Source organism: Hyaena hyaena, unplaced genomic scaffold (genome assembly GCF_003009895.1).
Source record: "Hyaena hyaena isolate Hyena2069 unplaced genomic scaffold, ASM300989v1 scaffold_563, whole genome shotgun sequence".
Lineage (NCBI taxonomy): Eukaryota > Metazoa > Chordata > Mammalia > Carnivora > Hyaenidae > Hyaena > Hyaena hyaena.
The window spans coordinates 937,145-961,718 of record NW_024081197.1 but is presented as its reverse complement, the minus strand read 5'-3'; the positions used below and the strand labels follow the sequence as shown (position 1 = coordinate 961,718).

General features: G+C 33.8%; 1 protein-coding gene across 7 annotated transcripts in view; it reads left to right on the top strand.

Annotated features, from left to right (window-relative positions):
- LARP1B (La ribonucleoprotein 1B) overlaps positions 1–24,574 on the top strand; it is a 117,345-nt gene that overhangs the window by 77,849 nt on the left and 14,922 nt on the right. For 6 of the 7 annotated variants that reach the window (XR_005532485.1, XM_039256245.1, XM_039256247.1 and 3 more), the window contains 3 exons: positions 3,292–3,415; positions 21,027–21,238; positions 21,694–21,800. Coding sequence is in view for 6 of the 7 variants with exons in the window: in XM_039256245.1 (XP_039112176.1) it covers positions 3,292–3,415; positions 21,027–21,238; positions 21,694–21,800 (443 nt within the window). In the remaining variant the exon portion in view is untranslated. Of the gene's footprint in view, positions 1–3,291; positions 3,416–21,026; positions 21,239–21,693; positions 21,801–24,574 lie in introns of those variants that run through there. The other variant, XM_039256248.1, reaches the window with a different exon arrangement.

The window sequence follows — 24,574 nt, the reverse complement described above, 5'->3', positions numbered from 1 at the left end:
CTCTTTCCACAGAATAGAAGAAGACATTTACAACATTTTATAAATAGCTCTTCAAAATCAGTAAGTGAAAGAAATAAATTGAAAAATGAGTGATAGAATTGAATAGTCACCTCACAAAAGAGGCTATCCAAATAAAATATATTAAACGTTTTAAGCATTATTAGTAATTAGATAGATGCAAGTTAAGACCACAATGAGATTACACATAGATCTGGTAGAGTGGCTACATATTTAAAGTTTTTGAATTTTTGTTTTGAGATATAGATTTACAGGAAGTTGGAAAAATAGTACAATTCCCTCCAAAATTTATATCTTACATAATTTAAGCACTTGTTAAACCAGGAAATTGACATTTCTTACAAATGTGTGTGTACAGTTTTATGTCATTTTGTCACATGTAGATTCACGTGACTACCATCACATTCACGATGAACTATTTTATCACCACACAGATCTCCCTTGTGCTATTAGACTCATGGCCATGTGCCTCCACTCCACGATTCTTAACCCCTGGTAACAACTAATCTGTTCTTCATTTCTATAACTTTATCATTTTGAGAATGGTCTATAAGTAGAGTCATAGAGCATGTGACCTTTTGAGATTGATATTTTCTAATCATAATGCCCTTGAAGTCCATCCAAACTGTTGCATATCCCCATAATCCCCATAATTCATCCCTTTTTTAGAACTGCTACATATTTTTAAACTGACAATACCAAGTATTGTTGAGGATTTGGAGCAATAGGAGCTTCAATATACCACTAGTGGGAGTGTAAATAGGTATAATCACTGTGAAAAAGTATTTGGCATTTTCTACTAAAGTTGAAGCATACCACCTTGTTCAACAATTCTAAGCCTAGTAAACATTCAATAAAATGTGTGTCTCTGTTACCAAAAGAAGTGTTTTGTAAAAACATATTTCTAGTGACATTATTTGTAATCTGTAATCTGTAAAGGAGCTGAATGTTCATCAATGATAGAATTGATCTTTTAAAAAGTTTATTAGGTTTGGGAGGGAAAAAGTGTGACTTGGGGAGAGGCAAAGAGAGAAGAAGGGAGAGAATCCCAAATAGGCTCAATACTGTCAGTGTGGAGCCCGATGGGGGGATTGAACTCACGAACCATGAGATCATGACCCAAGCTGAATTTGGATGCTTAACCAACTGAACCACCCAGGTCCCCCAGTAGAATGGATTTTTTTAAAATTATGGTGTGATCATATGATAGAATACCACAGAGCAGGGATGGGCAATTTTTTTTTGTGTGAAGAGCTAGGTAGTAAATATTTTAGTCTTCATGGGTTGTACATTATACCAACCACACTTAACTTTGCAGTCATAGCAATGAAGCAGGCATGCAATATGTAAGCAAATGGGTGTGGTTTTGTTACAGAGAAACTATTAACAAAAACAGATTTGGTCTTTGAGGGCTGTAGTTTGTTGACCTCTGATGTAGAGTTACAAACTATAAAAGAATCTCATAAAGATAATTTTGCATAAAAGAAACTATACATTATGATACCATTTTTATAAAATTCAAAAACAGGCAAAATGAATCTATAGTACTGAAGTCAGCATATTGTCTTTAGGGAGAGGAAGAGGGGAAGGGCATGGAAGTTACTTCCAGAGTGCTAGTAATAACTTTACCTTCATGGTGGTTACACAGGTCTGTTCAGTCTTGGTTACTTATTGAGATGTATACTTAGGACTTATGCACTTCTCTAGTGTGTGTATGTATATATGTGTGTGGTACCTTAATGAATTAGTTTAAAAAGTTAAAAACAGAAGCATACTGCTTGTGTTCCCATCAGGTAGAACTATATTACTCTGGCCTATGATAATGATAACAGTAAATGTTTTGTTTTAAGTAGTAAGCTCTGTAGCAAGATGGGGACAGTGAGGAATAGTGACTGAATTAGCTTAAAGAGCTTATTGAAAACTTTTGGGAAAGCAGTATTGGTATAGGGGCAAAAGCTGAGGTAGTCCTTTAAGGCATTTTCATGAAAACAAGATCCTACGTTAAAAGACTAGCAGGATCTAATGAATGGTGTGAACTGACAACTATTCATGTTTGAAGGCAAAAGGGAAAGATTATTTTGTTAGCTATTAAGAGCAAGGTACTATGACTGTTTTGTAATGATGATATTTAGTTTGGTCCATCTGACAGTTTTATGTTTTTTACCTGCTAAAACCCTCTTTGGAGCTTGTTCTCTAAATGGTTATAGACCCATTAGCACTGAGTGATGTAGATATGATAAAGGGTTTATTGGAGGAAACTTAAAAAAGTAGGAGAGTGCAAGCAGTCTGTCAAACTCTTTTTATTTTACAGCTTAGGCCATACATGAATGGTCTGCATGTACCATGGCCAAATGGCCTTACATTAGAGACTGGCCTTCACTCTGTTATCCTCTCTATATATGTAGGGAAGGGCTGAGAACATCTGTCACTATGTAACTTATTAGAAAAGGGAAGCTTCCGGAGCCCAAAAGGCAAGGATAGCCTGTTCTTCCTTTGACAACGCTCGAAACTCGGATCTATCAAGCCTCCTTGCTGCTAACCTTATGAGTGGGGTTTGGAAATGAACCTCCAGGGCCATCTATCTATCTTCCATCACATGTTTACTATTACTAGAAAAGGAAATGAAAACTTCTTGGCCTAGTATAAAAAGTTTTCTATTAGCTTTTTCCCATTTCCATATCAGGCCATTTTGTCACTGATTCTAGACAACTTTTCTCAATAACTGAATTATTTTCTAGTGAATGACTGCTTATTCCAAGCTCTTTGCTCACATTACCTATTTTAGAATGCTTTACCCTTTCTCTAAATTCTTATTCTTTCCCCATCTCTTCTGTGATGCCTCTCTGATGATCTCAATTCTTATACCAAATAATAATAGCATTTTTCATATGCTGCCTAATATTATTAGTTTTTATGTCACATTCCTTTTTTTCCATCTACCTTGTAAATTCCTTAAGGGTAGGGAATATAGATTACTGTGTAACTTCTATAATACCTTAGCAGTCTTGTGTGTAAATGTTCAACAAATAATAAATGATTAGAGCACATGCTCTTACAACATATCTTAATTATAAAATATTCATAATATTTTTGGATTCTCTGTGCCTCTTTTAGATTCTGAATATTGTTATTAAGTATAATGTTAGATTCTTTATTAGAACATCTTTTTTATTCTGTTTTGGTTAAACTCATTTTTTGAGGTTGGTATCAATTATTGTTTGTTGGTTACTTTATTAGCCAGTTTAGTAATTAGATTCCTCCATTCTACTTCAGCAAGAAGTTGAGAACTTTAAGAAGCTAAGTCTCATTAGTAAAGAGCAGTTTGAAAACCTAACACCTGAACTTCCTTTTGAGCCAAACCAAGAAGTTCCTGTAGCAACTTCACAGTCCGGGCAAGGTATGTAATTCTGCTTTTGTGTGTTAATAGTTTCTCAATAGTACTAAAGCAGTTCTAAATTGTTTCAAAAGTTTGCTATTTTTTTTTTAATCTGTGGAAAAAATTTAGGTATCTCATAAAAGACTAGAATTTTAAAAATCAAACTTTTGTTTATCCTTTGGTGAATTTCAAAAGATTTTCAAGACTTGAAAGTACAGATTATATATTTGGTAAGACAGCCTTGTAGTAAATGGACAAAGTTGGAATCCAATCTTAATCTTAGTGAACAGGCAGGTAATTGCAAAAGTGATCTAGAAGTCATCTGTTATAACACCAGCTCATGTTCAAACCCAGGCACTTACTAAAAAGCAGGCAGAATTGGTTGGTTCTTTTTGTGTCTCATTTGATTTGAGGTTATTAGGAATGTTTCTCTTTTTGAAATAAAGAAAACTAGGGTGCCTGGGTGGCTCAGTTGGTTAAGGGTCTGACTTCAGCTCAGGTCACGATCTCAAGGTTCATGGGTTCGAGCCCCACGTCAGGCTCTGTGCTCACAGTTCAGAGCCTGGAGTATGTTTCAGATTCTGTGTGGCTCTCTCTCTGACCCTCCTCTGTTCTCTCTCTCTCTCTCTCTTTCCCTCTCAGAAAGAAAGAAAGAAAACTTTTCACTGACTCATTAATTCCTTAAAATATACCTTCATCATTCTTTTGTCCTAAGGCCTTAGTTTAGTGTGAACATATAAATACATTTTGGAGATCCATAAATTGAATCTGGCATTTTTAGGCAAGTTTAAGTGATTTTGCTACAGTCTTCCATGAAGGCAAGTTAAAGAAAAACTTTTGAGAAGTTTCAAACATATGCCAAAATAAAACAAATTGTGTAATGTAATGAAACCCCCAGGTACCCATTTGCTATTTAATTTCATAGCCAATTTCGTTTCATCTCAGTTCCACTCATTCTTTTTACTCATACTGGATTATTTTGAAGCAAACTTCTAATAATTATTCTTATTTTTTTATTCCTACATATTTATGTATGTGTCCTTAAAAAGAACTCTTTTAACACATAAATAGCATATACCATTATCACATCTAAAATTAACATTAATTCCTTAATATCAAATATCTACATTTCCTTATTCATCACTTTAAACAGGATCCATGTAAGTTTGAACATTCCAAACAAAGGTTGGTATGTCTCTTTTAATCTGTAGGTTAACAGTAACTTTTTTTCCTTGCAGTTTATTGTTAAAGGAACTGGGTTGTTGTGTAGAATTTCTTATATTCTGGATTTTGTTCATTGCATCTCCATGGTTTCATTCAACCTGTTTTCTGGTCCTGAATTTTCTATAATTGCTGATTTGATGCAGAGGCTATATCAGATTGAGGTTTAAATTTTTGCAGGAATATGTCATGGGTAATTATTGAATACTTCTACCAGGAGGTACATAATGCTGTCTCTTTGTGGCCTTAATAGCTATTAATACTCATTGCTTGTATGTCACAGGGGGCTGCAAAATGGTGAGGATTCTGGTTTGTTTGTTTGTTTTTAATGTTTTATTTATTTCTGAGAGAGAGCGTGAACAGGGGAGGGCCAGAGAGAGAGGGAGACACAGAATTCAAAACAGGCCCCAGGCTCTGAGCTCTCAGCACGGAGCCCAACGCAGGGCTCGAACCCACAAACCATGAGATCATGACCTGAGCCGAAGTCAGATGCTTAACCATCTGAGCCACCCAGGCGCCCCGAGGATTCTGTTTTTATCACTCTTCCTAAATTTGGTAGATGGGATATTTCCGTAAAGAATTCCCCTTAACTATTTGTTTATCCTGAGCTAGAATTCTTACAGGAAAAAGAATAAATGCTCAATTTTTTCCCTTTGTTCACTATTTTTCAAAATAATGATCTGGTTCCCTGACATCTTCCATTGATCACCATTGAGCTTTGTTTTGTTTTGTTTTTAAATTATTATTATGGCTTCATAAATGCATTTAGATGGGTTTCACTCCATTATAGTTATTCTTATTGATTCTTTTACCACTTATCAGTTAATTAGCTTTTAGCTACAAATCCACCTTTCATTGCTTTCTTCTGTGATAGTGGAGTTGGACTGTTAACTATCTTTGCCAGTTGGCATGATGATAAGTTTCGTCAGTATCTGAGTTGTTACTGAGTTGGTTATTATTTCTAGAGCTTAGAATTTTTTTAAAGAAAAATATATTATAAATGCATGTTGACATTTTCTGCTCAATTTTAGGATTTAAGATTTTAATTTTAATTTGTTTTAAATTAAAATTTTTTTAATTAAAAGGTTTTAATTTGATTTTGTATTTGTACTGCTTTTTACTTACCTGGAAAAAAAACTTCCTAACCACAGTAGCAGAATTATTTATGTATTTATCTATCCTTTGATAAAACAGTTTTAGAATAATAATAATAGTATTACTTTATACGTTAAAAACTTTATACAAAATTTAAGTTCTTACAGTATTCCATTAAGTATGTGGAATGTGAACATGTTTCATGTGGAACATGAAAAAAGGTTAACATAGGTAGAAAAATAGTAAAAGAAACATTAAGTGGAAATTCATATAGAGAAAAACCAAATGGTCAGTAAATATGAAAAGATGCTCTCCTCTTTCCTTTGTTGAGATTTGCCAATTAAAACCACAGTGACAGACCATATTATATACCCCAACAATTTCACTTCAAGAGATATTCTTGCAGTTGTTTACCAAAAAAACATTTTTAGCAACATTGTTCATAATAGAAAAAAATACAAATGAAAATGCCCATTTATGGTAAACTATATTTATAAGATGTGGTCTTCATATAAATGACAAATATACAGCAGTGGAAAATGAAAGAACTAAGGCTACATGTGACAAAATGGGTTAATCTTAAAAATAGATGTATAAAATAAGTTAGACACAAAGTTCACTCAATCTAATATCATATAAAATATAAAATTCATGGGTATATGCATAGCACATAGAATCTATGAATAGCAAGAGGAATTGTTAATACAAAAATTTAATATAGTGGTTTACTCCTGAGAGAAGGGGAGAATCCCATTTGTAAGGTCTGCACATAGGCTTGTTTGCATCTGGAGTTTATGTGTTGATCTAGTTAGTTGGTTGGTGTGTGGATGTCAACTCTGTTTCTTTAAACTTTGCCTTCCTAGGTTATAATTGAGTAAACACTTTAGATTAAATCTCATATATTTACACAAAGGTGTTTTTAAATAGTGTTCTTAGAAAGCTTGAATTTTTCCATACTTAATTTCTTGTTCTCAGTTTATAAATTACCTCTATTTTTAAATTTATATATACATTCACTAATCTTTATTTATATGCCATAACTTCCAATTTTAAAAAATAGGAACAAACAATAAAATTTAGCAAAAATTAAGAAGATAGAATCAATCCAGTATATTGCTCCGCTTACAGCAATGGATAGGTCAACCAGACAGAAAATCACTAAAGAAATAATGGACTTGAAAGACACATTGGACCAGATGGATCTGACGGATATATTTAGAACTTTACATCCTGAGGCCAGGGAATTTACTTTCTTCTCAAGTGCGCATGGCACATTCTCCAAGATAGATCACATACTGAGACATAAAGCAGCCCTCAATAAATATAAAAGAATTGAGATCATATCATGCACACTGTCAGATCATAATGCTTTGAAACTTGAAATCAACCACAGGAAGAAGTCTGGAAAACCTCTGAAAACATGGAGGTTAAAGAACACCCTACTAAAGAATGAATGGGCCAACCAGGCAATTAGAGATGAAATTTAAAAATATATGGAAACAAATGAAAATGAAAACACAACAATCCAAAATCTATGGGATGCGGCAAAGGCAGTCCTAAGAGGAAAGTACATTGCTCTCCAGGCCTATTTCAAGAGATTAGAAAAAGCACAAGTCCAAAACGTAACAGCTCACGTAAAGAAACTAGAGGCAGAGCAACAAGAATGCCCTAAACCCAGTAGAAGAGAAATAGTAAAAATTAGATCAGAAATAAACAACATAGAGACCAAAGAAACAATTGAACAGATCAGTGACACCAAGAGTTGGTTTTTTGAAAAAATAAACAAAATTGACAAACCTCTAGCCAGGCTTCTCAAAAAGAAAAGAGAGAGCACCCAAATAAACAAAATTATGAATGAAAATGGACTTATTACAACCAACCCCTCAGAAATACAAGCAATCATCAGGGAATACTATGAAAAATTATATACCAACAAATTGGACAACTTAGAAGAAATGGACAAATTCCTAAACATACACTCACTACCAAAATTCACACGGGAAGATTTAAAAGCAAGTTGAATAGATTAACTTTCAGTTTGAAAACTAATTATAGGGCACCTGGGTGTCTCAGTTCGTTGAGGATCCGACTTCAGCTCAGGTCATGATCTCATGGTTTGTGGGTTCGAGCCCTGCATTGGGCTTTGTGCTGACAGCTCAGAACCTGGAGCCTGTTTCGGATTCTGTGTCCCCCTCCTCTTTCTCTGCCCTTCCCCATTCACATTCTGTCTCTGTCTCTCCCTCGCTCTAAAAAATAAATATTGAAAAAAATTTTAAGAAAAATAATTATAGATGGATTTAAAGAAAATTCAGCTTTATGCTGAATTAGAGTATACAGAAAGCTTGAAAGGTTAAAAGGGTGGGAAATACTGTAAAACAATGATAGTAATAAAAGAAATGTTATTGCTGCTATAAAATAGAATTTAAGGTATAAAGAAGGTGTTTGTTTTTACTGTCTTCAATAATTATCCTCCTGTTTATCCCATATACTTGGTCCAAACAGCCCTCTGCTTCTCATACTCTAAACCAGCTTTTGATAGTGCCTCCAGATCTTTCCATGTTAAAGAGGGATCAGATCAATCCTCATCTTATCTAACATCAGCATTAGATCGATTATACTCTGTCTTGAAACACTTTCTTCTTCCTAGGCACTATTTACTTAGTTTTCTTTCTACTTTATGCAGTCTCTTTGCTAGTTCTTCCTCATTTCCCCAAGCTCTGGATGATTTAGGACTCAGTCTTTGCATTTCTTTCTTATCCTCAATAACTCCCCAGTATTTAGTCCATGGTTTTAAATAGCATCATTATACTAATGAGTGTCAAATTTATATGTATAGATAAGACCTCTATCCTATAGTCCGTATAAATATCCAACTGTGTAGTCAACAGTGTCACTTGGATTTTTTATGAACATATCAAATTTCTTATGTCCAAAATACTACCCAGGTCTGAATTTTCAACCCTTTTCCAAGAACCTATCATAGATTTCCATATCTTGGTAAATATTAACTCCATTTTCTAGTTGTACAGGTAAAAAAAAAATCTTGGTGTCATCCTCGATATTTCTTATTCAACCTCTGTATCTCATCCATTGGCAGATTATATCCATTACCCCTTAAAATATATCTAGAACCTAACCACTTTTCACCTTCTCTACTTCTGTTACCTGGTAAAAGCTATCATCATTTTCTCATTCGTTAGTTTTAATAGTGAGCTTCATTATGTCACCCTTCTTTCATTCTGACCACCTTACAAGAATCCAGAGTTATCTTTCTTATTTCCTTTTTAAAAAATTAAATATAATTTATATTCAGCAAGTTTTACACTTTTTGTATGTACAGTTTTGGGAACTTCGACAGGTGTACACAGTTAAGTAGATGCCACCTACTGAAGCACAGTTCTGTTAGGCTCCAGAGTCTCCTCTGCCTTTTGTAGTCAAACCCATGCCTAGCTTTTTGGGCAGCCTATTTTCTATTTTCTACCCCTACATTTGAGCCTTATCAGATTTTATATAAATTAAATCACATAGAATATAGCCTTTTGAGTCTGGTTTCTTTCATTTAGCATAATACATTTGAAATTCGTCCATATTTTTGTGCTGTTTGTTTCTTTTTATTAGTAGGTAGTATTCCATTGCATTGGACGTAAGCAGTTAGTTGAAGGACACACAGGTTGTTTTTTAATTTTTGGTCATTATGAATGAGCTGCTATCCATATTTGCTTACAGATTTTTATGTGAATGTAAGTTTTTTTTCCACCTGAGGAAATACTTAGGAGTAGGATTGCTGGGTCTTATGGTAAATGTATGTTTAATAAATGCCTGTTTTCCAAAGTTGCTCTGTTATTTGGTACTCCTACCAACAATCCATGATGGTTCCAGTTGCTCCACATCCTCATTAGCACTTGGTATTGTTAATTTGTTGTTGTTGTTGTTTAATTTGCCATTCCTGTAGATATGTAGTAGTATCTCTTTGTGACTAACAGTGTTGAGCATCTTTTCATGTACTAATTTGCCATCAGTATATATGGTGAAGTATGTACTCAAATCTTTTAATATGTTTCTTATTGAGTTTTCTTTTTCTTTTTTAATATATGTTTTAATTTTTTTTTATTGAACTGTGTATTCAGTTGTTTTCATATAGAGCTTTGAGAGTTCTCTATTCTGGATACAAGTCCCTTATTACATATGTAATTTGCACACATCTCCCAATTTGGGGTTTATCATTTTATTTTTTTAGGAATGCCTTTTGAAAAACAGAAGTTCTTATTTTTAATGGTGTGCAGTTCTTCATTTTTTAATATTATGCTTTTGGTGTCTGTGTAAGAGATCTTTGTCTAAATTTGTCTAAAGTCACAAGATTTTTGTTTGTAGCTTTATATTTTTAGTTTCTACATAATTCAGATGTCTATTCAATTTTGACTTTTAATTTTTTTTCTTTTTGATATATGATGTAAGTATGTATATGGATATCAAAACGATTACAGTACCATTTGTTGACAAGTCTATTCTTTCTGTATTGAATTGCCTTTTCACTTTTGTCAAAAGCCAATTAACTATATGTATATAGATCTAATTTTCGACTCTATCTTCTGTTTATCTTATCTCTATGTTTATCTCTTTGCCACCAGCACAGCATGATAACTGAAATCAGTATATGTCTTACAACTTTTTGAGAAATTGTTTTGGCTCATCTAGTTTCTTTGCTTTTTCATATAAATTATGGAGATAGCTTATTGATTTCTGTAAAAACTGCTGCTGGTATTGAATTTACAGATTAGTCTGAGAAGAGCTAACATTTTAACAATATTGAATCTTCTAATCCATGAATATGGTATACTTCAACACTTAAGTATTTTTTGTTCTTCACTGTTTTGTGGTTTTGGGTGTATTTTGTGCATATTTTGTTAGCCATATCCTTAAGTATTTTATGGTTTGGTCCTGTTGTAAATGGTCCTTTAAAATCTTTACTTTCCAATTGTGTATTGCTATTATATAGAAATATACTTTATTTTTGCGTATTATCCTTTTTGATGTTAATTTTATGTGTCAACTTAACTGGATCAGAGGATGCTCAAATATTTGGTTAAACGTTATTTCTGGGTTTATCAGTGAGGCTATTTCTAGATGAGATTAGTATTTGAATTGGCTTAGTAAAGTAGATTGCCTTCTCCAATGTGGGTAAGCATTATCCAATCCATTGAGGAGCTGAATAGAAGAAAAAGAGGAAGGTAAGAGGAATTCACCCTTTTTTTTTTTTTTTTGAGTTTTTAATTTTAATTCTGGTATAGTTAACATACACTGTTATATTAGTTTCAGTTGTACGGTATAGTGATTCAACAATTCTATACAGTTCTCAGTGCTCATCATGATAAGTGTACTGTTTAATCCCCATCACCTGCTCCACCCATGACACCAAGACACATTTTGAAGGAAAGCACTATGGCTTTCTAATTCATCCATCTAAAATTTAGAACTATAGATGGTTTCCTTACTCAATTGGGTCAGTTGATGTATGATCTTGACATTTTCTAAACTTCTTGACTATAATTCTGTTGTTTGCTTATTCGAGTGCTTTAGAAAACATTTGCAATTAACATTACCACCCTACCCACCATGGTTTTGGGTTGACATAGAATAGTTTAAAGTTCAAGATACACTGACTAGTATTTTTTTTTTTTTAACTTACATCCAGATTAGTTAGCCTATGATTTCAGGAGTAGATTCCAGTGATTCATTCCCTGTAACACCCAGTGCTAATCCCAACAAGTGTCCTCCTTAATGCCCCTTGCCCATTTAGCCCATCCCCTCACCCAAAACCCCTCCAGCAACCCTCAGTTCTCTGTATTTAAGAGTCTCATGTTTTGTTCCCCTCCCTGTTTTTATATTATTTTTGCTTCCCTTCTCTTATGTTCATCTGTTTTGTATCTTAAATTCCACATATGAATGAGATCATATGATATTTGTCTTTCTCTAATTTCACTTAGCGTAATACCTTCTAGTTCCATCCACATTGTTTTCAATGGATTTCTTTGTGCTATAGTCATATTACTATCATCATTCATTGAAAACCCCATCAAAGTTATATTTTTTTACTTTTAACTATCAAGTATGTTTTAAAGAATTTGAAAGAATATATCAGATTCTTACAATTCTCTTTGCTCTTCTGTGATGTTCCAGGTTTCCTTCTTATGTCATTTCCTTCTGTCAGAAATACTTTTTTGGGTGACTGGGTGGCTCAGTCAGTTAAGCATCTAACATTGTCTCAGCTCATGATCTCACATTCATGAGTTCGAGTCCCACATCCTGTGAGCACAAAGCCCTACTTTGAGTGAGCTCAAGCCTTGCTTTGGGTGAACATGAGCCCCACTTCAGGTGAGCCCCGCTTCTCTCCCCTCCATCCTTCTCCCCCTCTCTGTCTCTCTCTCGTCTCTCTCTCTGCCCCTTGCTCACTTGTGCTCTCTCTCAAAAGAGATACTTTCTTTAGCAATTCTCTAAGAGCAATTATACTGTGTATGGTTTATCTTACTTTCCCTTCATCTGATGATGTCTTTATTTCACCTTCATTCCCAAATGATGTTTTCACTGGATATAGAATTTTGGATTGACACTTCTTTTCTTTTAGCACTTTAAAACTGTCATATCACTTCTTTCTGGCTTCCGTAGTTTCTGATTTTAAAAAATGTTGTAGTCATTCAGATTATATTCCTACATGTAATGAGTTATTTTTCTCTAGCTACTTTCAAGAATTTTTATTTGTCTTAAATTTTCAGCACCTAAGAGTGTGATGTGTCTAGTCATGGATTTATTTCGGTTTGTCCTGAATGGAGTTCTCTCAGTTTCTTGAATCAGTAGTTTATGTCTTTAGCTAAACTTGAGAAATTTTTAGCTATTATTTCTTGAAAATATTTTTTAGCTCAATACTCTTACATCCTTCTAGACCTTTTGCTATTGTCTTACAGGTTCTTGAGGCTTGGTTAATTTTTTCCAGTTGTGTTTTTTCTCTGTTGTTCAGATTAGATAATACTGTTAATTCTGGTTGCTTTTAATGTTTTCTTTTTATCCCTTGTTGTAAGTAATTTAATTATGATTGTTTTGGTGTAATTTTCTTCATGATCCTGTACTTGAGGCTTTTGTGTTTTGGGATCTATTTGTGTATATATTTTTAAATATTTTTGAAATTTGGAAAAATTTCATCCATTATTTTAAATTAACATTCCACATAATTATTTTTTCTGGGCATGCCTGGGTGGCTCAGTTGGTTAAGTTTCTGACTCTTGATGGGGAGTCAGGTCATGACCTCATGGTTTGTGAGTTCAAGCCCCATGTGCTTGGGATGTTTCTTTTTCTTTCTGCCCCTCCTCTACTTGTATCCTCTCTCAAAATAGAGAAGCTGTTTTAAAAAATTATCTTTTCTGTCCTTTTTTCTGTCTCTTTTCCAGTTATATGACTTCAGTTACATGTATATTAGGCTACTTAAAGTTGTTCCATACCTTACTCATGATCTCTCTCTTTTTTTCTATTTTCTTTTCCGTGTTTTTTGGGTAATTTTTACTTTAAAAAAATTTTTTTTAGTTTATTTTTGAGAGAGAGGGAGAAAGAGAGAGAGCACAAGCAGGGGAGGGGTAGAAAGAGAAAGAGAGAGGGAGACAGAATCTGAAGGAGGCTCCAAGCTGTCAGCACAGAGCCCTATGTAGGGCTCCAACTCATGAGCCATGAGATCATTGCTTGAGCCACAGTTGTACGCCTAACCAACTGAGCCATCCAGGCACCCTGGGTAATTCTTACTCTTATGTCTTTAAGTTTATCAGTCTTTAATCCTTCAGTGTCTAATCTATTTTTATACTCATCAGTACATTTTGTATCACCAGCGTTTCTATTTTTCTTCTCCAGAAGTCTGGTTATTATTATCTTTATCTCTTTTTAATATGTTTATACTTTACCTATATCTTTTTTTTTTTTAAATGTTTATTTATTTCTAGGAGACAGAGAGAGAGACAGCGTGAGCAGGGGAGGGTCAGAGAGAGAGGGAGACACAGACTGAAACAGGCTCCAGGCTGTGAGCTGGCAGTCAGCACAGAGCCTGACGCGGGGCTCGAACCCACGAACCGTGAGATCATGACCTAAGCGAAAGTCGGACGCTTAACCAACTAAGCCACCCAGGCACCCCTACCTATATCTTTTTGAATACATGAAATATAGTTATAATGACTTCTTTTGCAAGCAAAGTGTATATCCAGTATTTGAATTTATATCCAACTACTCTAGTTCAGTGACAGCAAATTATGATCAATAGGTCCAAACTGGCCTGCCATGGTCTAACCTGGCCACACCTTTATTTACATGTGTTATATATATGTAAATATTTGCATGTGTATGAATATGTAGTCAGCTGTAATACAATGGCAGGGTGGAGTAGTTTCAGCAGAGACTTTATAACCTGAAAAGCCAAAAATATTTACTATCTCACGTTTACAGAAAAACTTTGCTTAGTCCTGCTTCAAAGGTATTTTATTTATAAAAGAAACTAAATTGCCAATCCTCATGTAGCATTTTCCATTATCAGTCTTCAGTAAACACCAACAGCATAATATTAAGTTCTGGTTTCATAAAGGCAGTTCCTGTCTATAAAAGCAATGAGGGCTAGGGACAAGGTTCATATGATCCAGGTATGCTGCTGTGGAAAGATTTGATTTGGCGGTCATAAGATTTAGGAACTCTTAGAAAGAAGACTAGTTAGTAAACCCCTGAGACCATTGGTTCTTAAACTTTAGCAAGTATCAAATTCACCTGGAAGGCTCGGTTAAAACAAATTAAAGGACTCTGTACTTTTTTGATTGAATAAATGGAGGTAGGGCCTGAGAATATATACTTCTAGCAGGTTCATGCTGCTGATGCTGGTTGGGTCTACACTTTGAAAATCAGTACTTCAGCCTAGACCTTTGTGATATCAGTCTTCTTTGATAAACTTTTAGGAGAAACTGTAAGATAGACAGTCACAGTTTGAAGTTCCCTGAAGAACATATGACCTGCTTTTTTTTCTTTACAGTTTTTTTTGAGGTACAGTTTATATACCATAAATTAACCCATTTGTGTATTGTTTCATGGGTGCAAATGACTTTTGTGTCATTATACAATAGCACCATAGTTAAGGTATTTTAAAATTAAAAAAAATTTTTTTTTAATGTTTATTTATTTTTAAGAGAGAAACAGAGTGTGAACGGGGGAGGGGCAGAGAGAGAGGGAGACACAGAATCCGAAGCAGGCTCCAGGTTCCAAGCTGTCAGTACACAGCCTGACGCAGGGCTCGAACTCAGGAACCATGAGATCATGGACACTTCACTAACTGAGCCACCCAGGCGCCCCCACAGTTCAGTTTTAGAACAATTCCATCATGCTAGAAAGTTCCCTCATGATCATTTGCAATCAGCCTCAACACTCAACTTCAGTCTGAGGTAACCAGTGGTCTGCTTTTTATCTGTATGTTTTTGCACTTCCTAGAAATTTCCTATAAATAAACTATATGATACATAGTCATGTATCTGGTTTTTTCTTTTTTTTTTTTTTTTTCATGTACTATTTTGCCTTTATTTTTTTTTTTATCTTATGTGTATTTGTTTTTGTTTTTGTTTTTTTTTTTTTTTTTACAAATAGTTTATTGTCAAATTAGTTTCTACATAACACTCAGTGCTCATCCCCAAAGTGCCCTGCTTCATGCCCATCCCCCCCTCCCCCCCACATCCATCAGTCCTCAGTTTTTGTCAGCATTCAAGAGTCTCTCATGGTTTGCCTCTCTCCCTTTCCCCCACCATTTCCGCCCTTCTTCTCCCCCTTGGTCCTCCGTCAAGTTCCTCCTAATCCTCCTATACGTGCAAACATATGGTATTTGTCCTTCTCTGCCTATGTATCTGGTTTTTTCAACTAATACAATATATTTGAGGTTAATCCATGTTGTTGCTTATATTGGTACTTTGTTTCTTTTTATTGTTAAGTTGTATTTTATAGTATGGGCATACTATATGTTATTTATCCATTTGACAATTGGTAGATACTTTTATTTTTTCCAGATATTGCTGTGATAAAAAATGCTATTTTGAACATTCTTGTATAAGAGATGCCCCATTATTTTGATTAAGAAGTTATAATATCCAGATGATATTCATACAGCAGCCTGGGCTAATAGTTGGTAAAAAGCAAACTTTAATATATTCTTATTTCCTAATTAGTTATATTTCTAGTAATAAAATTTTTATATTTACTATAAATATTTTATGTACTTGCAGTTATCTTAACCATCTTTTGATAATTTTATCTCAAAATGTTATAAATTGGTGTATGCTGTAAAAATTTTATAAAATGGTTCTTTTGAGATAACAAAATATTCTATAGGTCTTAGTTTTCACAAAATTGATATATCTGCTCTTACTGGGAGTAAAATTTACATGTAATTAAATTTGGAATAAAATAAACATAAAACTGAAATAAAACTTAATTTTTAATATGGAAATGTTCAGATAAAATCAAAAGTAGAACTGTTTAATGAATCCCTGTGTAATTATCCTACCTAATTTAAACAGTTGTTAATAGTTTGACCTTTTTTCATCTCTATGTTCCCCATTCCTGGTATTTCATGTCGAATCTCATCTCCTTCAAGCTAATATCTTTCTTCTGTAAATATTTCATTGTATATCACAAACATATATATATGTATATATGAATTTTCATGATGCCATTACTTCACATAAATTGGCAAATTCTTTAATATTATCTACTTCAACATTTTTTTCTGAAGACTTTTTTTTTTAGAATAGTTTTAGGGTCACAGTAAAATTAAGAGTAAGATCCAGAGATTTCTCATTTACTCCCTGTCTCCAGCTTGCATAACCATTGCTGATCTGAGGAAGGATGCTGCTTCCTCACAGCAACATCCCACATCAGAGTAATACATTTGTCACAATTGAACCTACACCAACACATCATAATTACCCAAAGTTACATTAGGGTTTACTCTTGGTGCTGTACATTCTGTGGGTTTTAACACACATATAATGACATGTATCCATCAATATAGTATCAGACAGAGCAAAAATCCTCTGTGTTTACTTATTCACGCTTCCCCTACCATATCTCCAACCCCTGACAACCATTGATCGTTCTACTGTCTCCATAGTTTTCCTTTCCCAGAACTTTGAATAATTGGAATCCTGTAGTATGCAACCTTTGAACATTGGCTTCTCTTACTTAATAATATGCATTTCAATTTCCTAAAATCTCCTATATTTTTAGCACTGCATAATATTCCATTATTTGGATATACCATAGTTTATCCCTTCACCTACTGAAGGACATCTTTATTGGTTTCAAGTTTTGGCAATTATGAATAAAGCTACTATTAATATCCGTGTGCTAGTTTTTGTGTGGACATAAGTTTTCAATTCCTTTGAGTATATACCAAGGAGAGTAATTGCTAGATCGTATGGGAAAAATATGTTTACTTTTGTATAAAGCTACCAAACTGTCTTCCAAAGTGACTGTATTCATTTTTCATTCCCACCACCAATCAATGGAGATCCTGTTGCTCCATATTCTTGCCAGCATTTGGTGTTGCCAGTGTTTGGATTTTGGCCATTCTCATAGGTTGTCATGGTATTTGATTTTCATTTACATTTCCCTGATGACATGATGTGGAACATCTTTACCTGTGCTTATTTGCCATATATATCTTCATTAATGTATCTGTTTGTATTTTTTAATTTATTTGTTTCTTATTGTTGAGTTTTAAGAGTTCTTTATATATTTTGGATAATGGTCCTTTAGCAGATGTGTCTTTTGCAAATATTTTCTTCCAGTCTGTGACTTGTCTTCTCATTCTCTTGACAGTGTCATTTGCAGGGAAGATTTTTTTTTTCATTTCAAAGTGATGTCCATCTTATCAATTCTTCCTTTCAGATGTCATGTCTTTGGTGTTGAATCTCGCTTCAACATTTTACTAAATGGTTTTAAGAGTCATTGATGAATATTCCCAAGATCCTCTATTTCATTAGAGTTGCAAAATAGTCATCTAGTTCTCTCATTCCTTCTGTGTTTCATGCCTAGAATTCTATAAAGAAGAAGATCCTTTTATCAACTCTTTGATTACTCTGAAATTCAATTTTTCCAGGAAAGAAAGGATAAATGCTTGTTTCTTTCTTTGCATTTGGTTTATCAGTTTTTAGAATAATGAGTTTGGTGCCCTAGCAACCTGCAAATGTGATTGTTAAGGCACCATTATGAACTTGTAGAGCTTATTTGAAATGTTTAATCAGTTTCAGTCATTGTTTTTAGTGGTCAGAGTACTTCATTTTTGATTGATGGGGCCCACTGAAATTTGCTGTTATGTCCTTATGACCTATTTTAGTTTTTTTCTTTTTTAACTTCATTGCTTTCTGACTTAGGATTTCCCAGGCTCATATTATACTTCCTACTGCAGACTCTATTCCTTTTTGAGGACCAGATCAGTGGGAAATAGAATTGGGAGACCATAATCTGGATGCTAAGAACCTTACTGTTATTGTTCCTAGATCTTTTTTTTCTTTACAAATAGTTTATTGTCAAGTTGGTTTCCATATAACACCCAGTGCTCATCCCCACAAGTGCCCTCCTCCATGTCCATCTCCCCCCTTCCCCCCCCCTTCATCTTTCTTTTTTTTGTTCTTATCATTCAAGAGTCTCTCATGGTTTGCCTCTCTCCCTCTTCCCACCATTTCCCCTCTTCTTCTTCCCCCATGGTCCTCCATTAAGTTCCTTCTAATCCTCCTATACATGCAAACATATGGTATTTGTCCTTCTCTGCCTAACTTATTTCGCTCAGCATAACACCCTCAAGGTCCATCCATGTTGCTACACATGGCCAGATTTCATTCTTTCTCATTGCCATGTAGTATTCCATCGTATAGATAAACCTATGCCTAGATCTTTTTAAAATATTTCTTTTACAGAGGTGCTGGATTTAACATATTTTTCAGTGTATGATCATAGTTTTATTTTTGAGATTGCATTATCTTTTTGGTCCAAAAAAAATCTCTAATAACACAATTCCGTTAAATTTATTGGTCATTTGGTCATGCTAGCAGTATTCTAGACATTGGTATACAAATATAAGATTGTGTCTCTTCCTTTTAGGGAAGCACTGTTCTTAGCCTCTGATAATATCTGATAATATATATATAAGAAAATAAATTTTAATTTAATAAATAAAACAAATGGATAAAATGCAAAGATGGCACCAAAAAATTATTATTTTTATTGGCAAGAGTTCAAGAAGTGCTTCAAATTCCTAGGGAAAGTAACTGTGCTGGGTACTAAAGGAAGGATATGAGTTGAAAGGGAAGTAAAAAGATAAGGGAAATGGACTTTAAGACAGAGGAAAAGCATATGAAAAGATATGAAGCAAGAAAATAGAAACAACCAGTAGGTTCCTATATGGGGCACCAAAATTGAAGTGGAGAAAGACAATAGATAAGTCAAAATCAGTAAAGTCTCATATGCCATGATAGAGACTAGATTTCTTCCAGAGGCAAAAAGGAAACACTGAATGATTTTAAGTAAAAACATGAAATGACCTAATTTGGCTCCCCCCTGCTCTTCCAGAATAATCATTCTGATAACAGATTGGGAGAAAAAATGGGAAAATTAGGCAGAAAATTAGGTAACAGAGTGGTAAATTCACTTTTGAGTTTACAGCCTTGTGTCTAGAATAGTGCTTGGCATATAGCAGGTACTTGGTAATATTTGTTGAATGATAAACAAAAATCCATTGTATAAATCAAGAGAAGTGGTAAGTCTGAAGAAAAACCATATAGAAACAGAGCCTACATTCCACTTGCTTACTATTAGTATCTTACCATAATATTTTCACAAACTAATTAATAAACAAAACAACCCAATAGAAATATAGCCTGAGGATATGAATGGTAAATTCATGATAGGGGAAATGTGAGTGATGACTATACATATGAAAATATATTCAGTCTCACTAGTAACAAACATAGAGGAAGGGAGGGAAAATAGGGGAGCAAACCATAAGACACCCATAGAGAACAAACTAAGGGTTGGGAGGGTGGGGGATGGGCTAAACGCTTGATGAGATATTAAGGAGTACACTTGTGATGAGCACTGAGTATTATATGGAAATGATGAATCACTAAATTCTACATTTGTAACCAATATTGCCATATATGTTAACTGACTAGAATTTAAATAAAAAACTTGATATTCAAAAAATAAAAAACAAAAAACCCCCAAATACAAATACCATTCAAATTCCATGAGATGGAAAAATATTTAAACATCTAAACAGAACCCAGTCTTGACTAGGATATTAAATTGCTGAGACTTTCATGCTGCTGGTGGGAGTATAAATTGGTGAAACCATTGTAGAAAGCACTTTGGCAATCAGTACTTAGTAAATCAGCTAAGTAAATCAGAAGATGCATGTGCAGGGGGTCCTTAGTCGGTTGAAACCTCCTACTCTTGATTTGCACTCAGGTCATGATCTCACAGTTCATGAGATTGAGTCCCTCCTCAGGCTCAACGCTTGATAGCATGGAGCCTGCTTGGGATTCTCTCTCTCCCTCTTTATCTGTCCTTCACTCCCTCTCTCTCTCTTTCTTTCTCTTTCTCTCAAAATAAAGATGCATGTGCCATTATAGTCAACATTTCCCTTTCACATATACACCCTAGAGACATGCTCACACCTATACAGAGAGACATGTTTAGCAGTGTTCACTGTAGCATTGTAATTATACCAAAAATTTAGAACTAACATAAATATGTATCTTCAGAAGGATGTATAAATTTTGATATATTTGTATAACAGCATAAAATTCTGTAGTGAAAATGAATAAACCAAAGCTATATGAGTAGAACTTGAATAATCAAGTGTCAAACAAGATATGACTGCAAAAGCTTGCAAAATGATACATGTAACATGATGTCATTTATGTAAAGCTAATTATGCAAATAATGGTATTACATATATGTATATAATTATAGATAAATTTGAGAGCCTGGTTGTCTCTGATGAGGAAAAGCAAAATGGGATTGGAGAAGGTTATACGGTGGGCTTCAGCTTACTTTTCTTTTTAAAAATGTCAGATATAGCAATATTAAAATTTAATAAAGCTAAGTGATGTATAGACGTGTTTATTTTTTATTCTTATATATTTGAAATGTTTATGAGGAAAATAATCATTTGAGAGTAGAAAATTTCAGAATTACCCACACTCTTAAGTAAAATATTTTCTTAGCATCTACTTTTAACAAGCTTTTTATTTTGCAGATTTGAGTGACAAATTGGCTCAGAAGCTGTTTGATGTTTCAGAAATATCTTCAGCAACAATGGCCCTTTCATTGCCCACAGCAGTTCCAGAATCTCCTAGAATTTATCCTGCAAGGTCACCTAAAACACCTCGAACACCCAGGTTACAAGATCCAAACAAAACACCAAGATTTTATCCTGTTGTTAAAGAACCAAAAACTATTGATGTAAAGGTACCCAAAACAACTAGGAATATAAAGCCTGCATTTTGTATCATTTAACATTACAAAATGAGACTTTTTAGTTTCTATCACATTTTTTAAAATACATGTTTAGATTGTAAAAATTCATTTAAAAATTGTATTTTACCATAGTGATTGATGTTTTCTCAGGTTAAGGAATAACTTCTTTCCAATTTGGTAGTGTAATTAAAGTTGATCAGAAGATATAATGAAGAATCATGCTAAGTTGTATTTACTTTAATCCTTGTGTTGAAACCTAGCAAAAAGACCTTTTAAGTTTTGTACCTTGTATGTGAAATATTTGAGTTTTGTGACTTCATGTGATTTCATAATGTGTCATCTACAGTATGAAAATGTTTGAGCTAGTTTATAGTCAGAGGGTTTTAGTTTACTTGTGAAGTTCACACTACTCAAATCATTGCAATGTTTGACTTCTTTTTCTTTAGAGTCCAAGAAAGAGAAAAACAAGACATAGTACAAATCCCCCTCTAGAGTGTCATGTTGGTTGGGTAATGGATTCCAGAGATCATGGACCAAGAACATCTTCTGTCAGGTACTATATTTGTCAAACATTGCTTTGTTTTTGATATTAAGTTTATTGAAAACAGTTACTAATTAGACCTTTGGAATGTATAAAAGTTAATATGTCAGCAAATTATAGAACAATGAAAATAGTTTTTAAAAAGAAGCCAAAGGAGGGGGAATAAATGGGACAATTTTCCAGTAAGTACAGTAAGGAAAAATTGAGTGGGACAGTTATTTTTTTCCATTTAAACTAGTTTCCATAGGGGCGCCTGGGTGGCTCAGTCAGTTGAGCGTCTGACTTTGGCTCAGGTCATGATCTCGCGGTTCATGGGGGGCTCTGTGCTGTTAGCCAGCTCAGAGCCTGGAGCCTGTTTCAGATTCTGTGTTCCCTCACTCTCTGACCCTCCCCTGCTCATGCTGTATCTCTCTCTCTCTCTCAGAAATAAATAAAACATTTTAAAAAAAATTTTTAAAAACTAGTTTCCATAAATATATACTCTTAAATAAAAAATATTTAGGTTTATGAAAGATTCTAGATAATCAGTGACATAGATTCTGAGTGAATTAATGTGATAAACTATCTACTCAAACTGTATTAAGAATACGGAAATAAAACACTTATTTTGAAATTTTTCCTTTTGGAAGAAAATGGATTAGCTGAATGTTAGTAGTACGTGGTTTTTCTTTTAGCTTTAATTTTTTTAAAAAGACTATTATTTATCTCAAAGGAGATAACAGAGCAAACCTTTTATAGTGCCAGTTGTGCAACATAATATGGTATGTTTTATCCTGTAGAGTGGATGCAGAGGTGATTTACTGCTAATTACTTTGTGTGTCTTGTACACCCATTGTGTGTTTAAATAAATGTTTTCAGAATAATTATCTGACCAACTTTCTAAGTGAAAACTTGAGGAAAAATTGTTTTGACTGGTTACTAGAAGAAAGGATTAAATAGTTTCAATCAAAGAAAATCTGAAAATATCCACCTTTGTCTTTCCAGTGATATTTATTTGCTACTTTTACATTTTGTTCTCATTAGATGTATTGTCCTTAAAAGATAAAATATATATATATATTTTTTTTACTCCTTTTGTGTACTTAGGGTAATTTTTGTGTTCTAAGTGATTTTGAGAGTTTATTTTTCCAGGGTATTTTTTTTTAAATTGGAGTAGTATATTTAGAGATCAACAGATAATGGTGAAAGATGTTTAATCAATAATATTTAGTTTAGTTGGAACATTTAGTTAGGCATATGTTTCTTACAGTCTATCTTTATTGTATCTTTTGTTATTAATAATTCATTTAAATAGTGATTTATTCATTCCCAGGTACCACTTGACCTTCTCCTACAAGTAAAATGTATCAGGAAAGCAGGAACTTAACAATGTGTTGGGCACTTTTCTAGGCACTGAGTATACATCAGGGAACAAGATAAATCCAGTCACTACCTTTCTGAAACTTAATTCAGGGATTGACAGACAAGTATTTACAATAATGAGTATGTAGTTTTTCAACTGACCTATTTTTTAGAGTAGTTTAGATTGACAGCAAAAATTGACCAGAAGATACTGAGAGTTCCTATCTACTTCCTGCATTCCCTGCCTCCCACACCATAGCCTCACCTGCTGTCAGCATTCATATCTTTATCTCATCTACATTAATGTAATTATGGATGTGATTAGATTTTTATTTTTTTCTTGGTACAATATGTTAACTATAGGATTTATTCAGATCATATCAGTTTTTTCCATGTTTACTGTTCCAAGAATACAAACTGCATTTAGTTGTCATGTTTCCTTAGTCTCCTCCAATCTGTAAGAGTTTTTCACTTTTCCTTTCTTTTATGACCTTGACAATCTTAAAGACTACAGTTCATTTATTATGTTAGTTTTCTATTGCTGTGTAACAAATTACAACCAATTCAGTGGATCTGTTGATTACCTCACAGTTTCTGTAGGTCAGAAATCCAGACATGGTTTATGGCTGGATTGACTGCTTGATCTCACAAGGCTGAAATCCAGGTGTTATCTGGAATGTATTCTCATCTGAATCTTGGGGGTCCTCTTCTAAGCTCATTTAAGTTGGCAGTATGCATGTTTCCATAGTTCTAAGACTAATGCTCTTATCTCCCAGAGATTGCTGACATTCCCTGCCATGTGATCTTCTCCACAACATGGCAGTCTGTTTCCCTGATATCCACGGAACAGTGACTTCAACTGCTGTCATTTTTTTAGGGCTCACCTGATTAGGTCAGGCCCACCCAAGAGAATCTCTCTGATTAACTCAAAGTCAACATACTGGAGACCTTAATGCCCTCTTGATGCATTATATTGGGGGTACATGATGTTGATATGTATTATTGGTGTTAGCCTTGAGGATGTGATTAGATTTAAGTCTACCATCTTATATTCTGTTTGTCTCATCTGTGTTCTTTTTCCTTCTATCTTTTGGATCAGTTGAGTTTTAATAATAATTCTCTTTTATTTCTACCATTGGTTTTTCACTTATATCTCTTATTTTTATTGGTCTTATGTAGTTCATAATATACATTTTAACCTAGTCTACTTTCAAATTATACCACTACATGTGTAGCATAAGAATCTTAACACCATAAAGTTCCATTTCCTCCCATCCTTTGTTACGCTTTGTTATTGCTTTTCTTTAGACAATATCTTTTGAACAAATGACATGAGACATTTTAAAAATATTTGCTCTCATTTTTAGCATTTGTAATGCTCTTCATTTCTTAAACATTTCTTGTTGTACACGTCTAATAGCAATGAATTCTGTCAACTTTTGCTT